The sequence below is a fragment of the Trachinotus anak genome, unplaced genomic scaffold (assembly GCF_046630095.1).
Source record: "Trachinotus anak isolate AG129_WGS33_773 ecotype Australia unplaced genomic scaffold, CSIRO_AGI_Tana_v1 ptg000023l, whole genome shotgun sequence".
NCBI classification, from domain to species: domain Eukaryota; kingdom Metazoa; phylum Chordata; class Actinopteri; order Carangiformes; family Carangidae; genus Trachinotus; species Trachinotus anak.
Window position 1 is genome coordinate 6,134,006 of NW_027273874.1, and position 4,876 is coordinate 6,138,881.

Here is a 4,876-nt window from a genome sequence, read left to right on the forward strand (position 1 = left end):
CTCCTCCTCCTCTGCCATTTATCTCCTTTTCTTCTTCTTATCGCACTCTCTTCATCAGCCAGAATCTTTTTAATAAACCTCAATTGGGTTTACTCAGTGTACTGTATGTGTATTTGTCTTGTTGTCAAGGAGGTTGACACACACACACACACAGCTACTCTCTCTGTCTATATGCACACACACACACAAACACACACACACACACACACACAGGAAGTGAGAAGAACTTGTGAACTCGTTTGCCAAACCATTTCCGTATAGACTCATTTGCAGTGGAGACACCAAAGAGCAAACGGTCACCCTGTTACTAGCTGGTAAGTTGGTCAACTGCGGTTAGTATGGCTGCCTGATGTTTTTTCTGTATCTCGTTTTCATATTTTTTATGACATTTATGTAACTTTTGGCTTTAATCTTGCCCAACTGGCCGTCAAGATTCCTTCTCAGTCTTGCCAGATATTGCAGTAAATCAGGAGATGCCCTTTTCTATTTTTGTAGTTTTAAATCTTGACCACAAAGATGACTTATCTAACCAAATATTCTTGGGCTAACAAAGCCTTCCTACAATACAAAAGACAAAGGATGATCTATTATGAAATAATTTTTGGTAATTTATGAGACAAAGTGGATTCTAAAACACTTTACAGATTTTCTCCCTTTGGATTTGTCACATTTCATTAAAAACAGTGAAAATGGGTGTGTAGGAATTCCAGTTTTTGTGAAAGGTCAGCTGAGGCGCTGCATTTCCAACAATATTTTGCAATGCACTGAACTGCCTTTGTGCACCAATGTAGAAACTTTGCATGGATGTTAAAAGACTGTAGGTGAAGTGTTGGTGTTACCAAATTAATATTTTTTTAGACAGGGTTGTGTAACACAAGGACATCGAGGAATAAAGTAGCATCCTCATCTCATACAAATTCCTCTGCCCATCAGGATGTCCAAGTCAGTCTGCCCAGAGAAAACATTCTTTGTTTTAGCTGTAATTTGTTCCACATCTGCACTTCAGTCTCTATCTTGTGTTCCCCTCTGGGCTGTCTCTGTTTTGAACCCAGGCAGAGGTCCACTCAGTGAGTTATGGCAGGTTAAAGGTGTGACACATCATATAAAGTTTGTAACATGCACACCGAGGGAGATAGCAATCATATGCTGACGTGAATTCCACTGGTGTCGCTCACAGTGTCTTTCACCTTGGCTGCATGGAGATGAAGCTCTATAGAGGAAAAAGAAACGCTGTGTGTACGTGTGTGTTTGGAAAGACTCAATAATTAGCCTACCAGATAACCAAATTTGAGTAATATTTGAATTAAATTTATATCACTCAAGTTATTCCTGTAAAGACTTAAATCAAACCATCATTTTGATGGCAACATGGCTGAAAATAATCCTGACATCCACGGTTGGATTCAACTAAGTCCTTTTAGTAGCTATAGTAGTAGCAGCTGAACAACCTAGGAATATCAGGAAGTTGTTAAAGGTGTTACTTTCAATTTCAAATTGCTTTCTTAAGGTCTGCCTCGTCTACTTCTCTTTCTCACTAAGACAGCTTCTAAAAATACAACCTACTTAGCTGATGCATGCCAGGTGAGCAAGCTTAATTTTTTCTAACTAGACAAAGATTCACAACTTTCACAAGCTGTAGGATAAAAAGGTCAGCAATAGAAATGTTGTTAGCAAGTGTGAACTTCTATCACACTAGCCAAGAGTTAGAGTTGAAGATTGATGCCATTCGCTGAGATACAGCTAGCTTAGCACAAAGCTTGAAAGCTTGCGAAACCAGCCATCTTAGATCTGTCCACAGGTTAAAAAAACCATCCACCTTCCACTAATTAAGACATTATATCTTTTAAACCGTACAAAAAGACATCAAGTTGTCGTCATGCTGTGGTTTAACGCTGAGTTATCTGTCTGACTATTCCCTGTTATCAATCTTCTCATCTAACTAAGCATGAATATGAAGTGTATTACCTGAAATGTCAAACTGTCTTTACACATTGGGAATAAGAGACTCATTTGAAAAACACGGCTCTCAAGAATCCTGCAGCAAAATAGTCAGACAGTCTAGACTTCATAACCAAAACAGTACCAAAATGTATCAATACAGCTTTGTGAGTCCATGCCCTGGAGAATAATGATACTTTCCATGTTATGTCATGTTGATTAATGTTTGCACTAAAACAGGGTTAGTATTTCCTGTTTGCTGAATCAAGCCTTGTGAAACACACGGTTTTTTCATTATATTTATTTCATCTATGCATCAGACAGCAACAACATAATAATTTCAGGAAACATTTTGTTTTGCCAACTTGATATTACAATTATTAAACTCAATTCTACCTACAATGGGTATAGATGTGTAGAAACCGAGTTTAGGGAAAATGTCAGGTTGCTGCTACAGAGACCAACGCAGTATTTTTGTGCTAATCTGATACCGAGCCGAACTTCCTGCTTGTCATATCCTGGCTGGCTGACAGCTCATATGGTGACAGGCTGTGGTCAGAGGCCTCAGTCTTACTTTCCATCTGAGACTGCACAGGGGACTTTCTGTTCTTTCTGTGCCTTTGTTTTCTTCCTCTATTTTTACATGAGTCCTGATTACACTTTCTCCCTTTTAGTGTTTCTTGAACATACAACATTCTTTCAATTTGTAGCTTATCTATTTCTTCTCTAATCTGAAACAGGCAAGGAATGTAGAAATAGAGCAGAGCAGAAACTTAGAAGGAGCTGCTGCACCATTTAAGGAAAATATTTATGTCCTGCTTGGCTTTACAATAACTCAACATGTTGGCAAGAAATATTCCTGTAAAAATACAAAAAAAAAAAAAAAAAAATGAAATAATTATAGGAACAAGGCAGTGGTTCAAACTATCTTTGGACCTTGTACTGGCCTTCACCACAGAAAAAGAGGCTCAGGGAAAAAGTAGGCCTATATTTCTTTTCCTTTTACCAAGATTATTGCTTTTATTCTCACAGGACCAGATGCAGGCAGTGAGTGCAGAATCAAGGATGCCAAAGCCCAATCTGGAAAACCTTGGCATTCCTGCAGGCCACAATAGAAACCATCCAAACTTTGGGGCGCTTGAGAAGTTTGCTCAAAATATGGCAGAGAACATAATCCAGTCATTTATAAACCAAATGGAAATGGTGGAACCAGAGGTGTCCAGCTCTAATCAAGACCAGGAGACCTTAGCTGAAGAGTTAGCGTCAGCAGTGATTGAGATTGCTCTGAGGGAAGTTTGTGGTGGTTGCAAGATCGAGGGTTTCCAGAGTTCAAGATCAGCTGGGGTACAGTCGGATGATGAGCAGGCTGAAAACCTGGCTTTCTTGGATGAATCTAGAAGAGAAAAAGAATTTTCGACCATGGATTTCCAGACCTCCAAAGACATCCAGCCCTACCACCCACCTCTATCCCACTCAGGGTTACCCGTTGTGGGATCCCTAGACTACCCTGATGCCCCTCCAACCACACCCCTCCTCCCTGAGCTTGAGAGAGGCAGACAAAGTTTTGCCCGGAAGCTGAAAGGAGGCTTAGCAAAGGTTTTCCTGCCCTCACCTCCTCCGCCAACGCCAAAGGACAAAGAGGACGATATTGGCTCTGTCAACAACCACCGGGTGGAGTTAATGGAACATCTGATGCATTCACTCTCCACAGATGATTTGGCAAGAGATTACTTTGAAGGGGTTCAGCATGGAGCCGACACGGAGGCTTTTGCAGAGGCCCTGTCTTGTAACATCATAGACTGGGTCTTGAGTGCCAAAAGCAGAGAGCAGCTAGCAGATGATAGAGAGCTTCATCTACTAGCCCACCAACTGGCTGAAACCATCATCACCTCCTCCCTTGATGAAGCTAAAAAGTCCGTGTAAGGTTTCAATGTAATTAATGGGATCATATTTGTGATGACTGGCATGCACACTAACGCAAGAGAACAAAAATATTGATATCTGCCCATGTGTTACCTTCAGGTTCACTACCACTGCCTGATCTTTTCATTGCACCCATTAAATATCCTTTATTCTAATAATATTGTTCCATAATTAGAAATTGATGTTTTTCACTGAAATTATTTCTCAATAAAGCTCATCCCTATTAAGAGGTTAATCCTAAAATATTTGAAGGAAGGAAGTATCGCATACCACGGGCCGTAATGAGGTGCTGATGACAGGATACAGACTTAAAGTCTCGCACACTCCGGCTCCATATGTGTTTTTCTTTTATTGAGACAGATGATGTTTTGGCCCTCCACAAGATCTTGAAGACGGAAAACACATATGGAGCCAGAGTGTGCAACACTTTCTTCCTGCTCTTTAATCATGAAATATTACCCATTTATTGCAAAATATGACCACAGATCCAACAAAAAAGATGGCTGACTTATAGTTTAAACAAACTGTGGCACTTTCTATGACATGTAGAACCTGGAAGCTCTACATTTTAGACGCTGGATGATAAACTGAAGGTGATGGTTGTTATTCCAAGATGGATAAAAGGTGCATTGGAAGGAAAATGCTCATGGTTGTGACCGCAATTTTGACTGGGATCCAACAGTAATTACCATATATGTCCTTTAGATGGCAGCACAAGAGCAATGTTCCTGAGTATTTTCAGCAGGAGGTCAGCAAGGTTAACCTATTGAGGTACCTGGGAACAACTGCAGTTAATTCAGTTTCCCATTCATCAAAAAATGTTTTGCTATAAATGTGCATATCATATTGTGGAAGTTTTATTTGTCTTGTTAATATTTGTTGGGTTTTTTTTTTTTTTGCGTCATTGTAAAGGTCTAACTAAGCAAGATACAGGTAATCCCACTGCTGCTACATTCAATACCTAAATACATAAAGGCTGTATTTTTGGATAGTAATTCATTATGGCCTGAAAACT

At 39.8% G+C, this 4,876-nt stretch overlaps 1 protein-coding gene across 2 annotated transcripts; it reads left to right on the top strand.

The window, feature by feature from the left end:
- The first annotated feature begins 220 nt into the window (after window positions 1-220).
- LOC139606673 (uncharacterized) lies at window positions 221-4,088 on the top strand. Of its 2 annotated transcripts, none has more exons than XM_071458944.1 (2): window positions 221-314; window positions 2,971-4,088. In XM_071458944.1, the coding sequence occupies exon 2, from the start codon at window positions 2,977-2,979 to the stop codon at window positions 3,859-3,861; it is 885 nt and encodes a 294-aa protein (XP_071315045.1). In that variant the 5' UTR covers window positions 221-314; window positions 2,971-2,976; the 3' UTR covers window positions 3,862-4,088. The 2 variants fall into 2 exon arrangements, with proteins under 2 accessions (XP_071315045.1, XP_071315046.1); XM_071458945.1 differs by lacking the exon at window positions 221-314 and adding an exon at window positions 399-1,581.
- Window positions 4,089-4,876: the final 788 nt, after the last annotated feature.

Excerpts from the sequence above, each read along its gene's own strand:
- LOC139606673 (XM_071458944.1), top strand. The coding sequence starts at position 2,977 with ATGCAGGCAGTGAGTGCAGAATCAAGGATGCCAAAGCCCAATCTGGAA.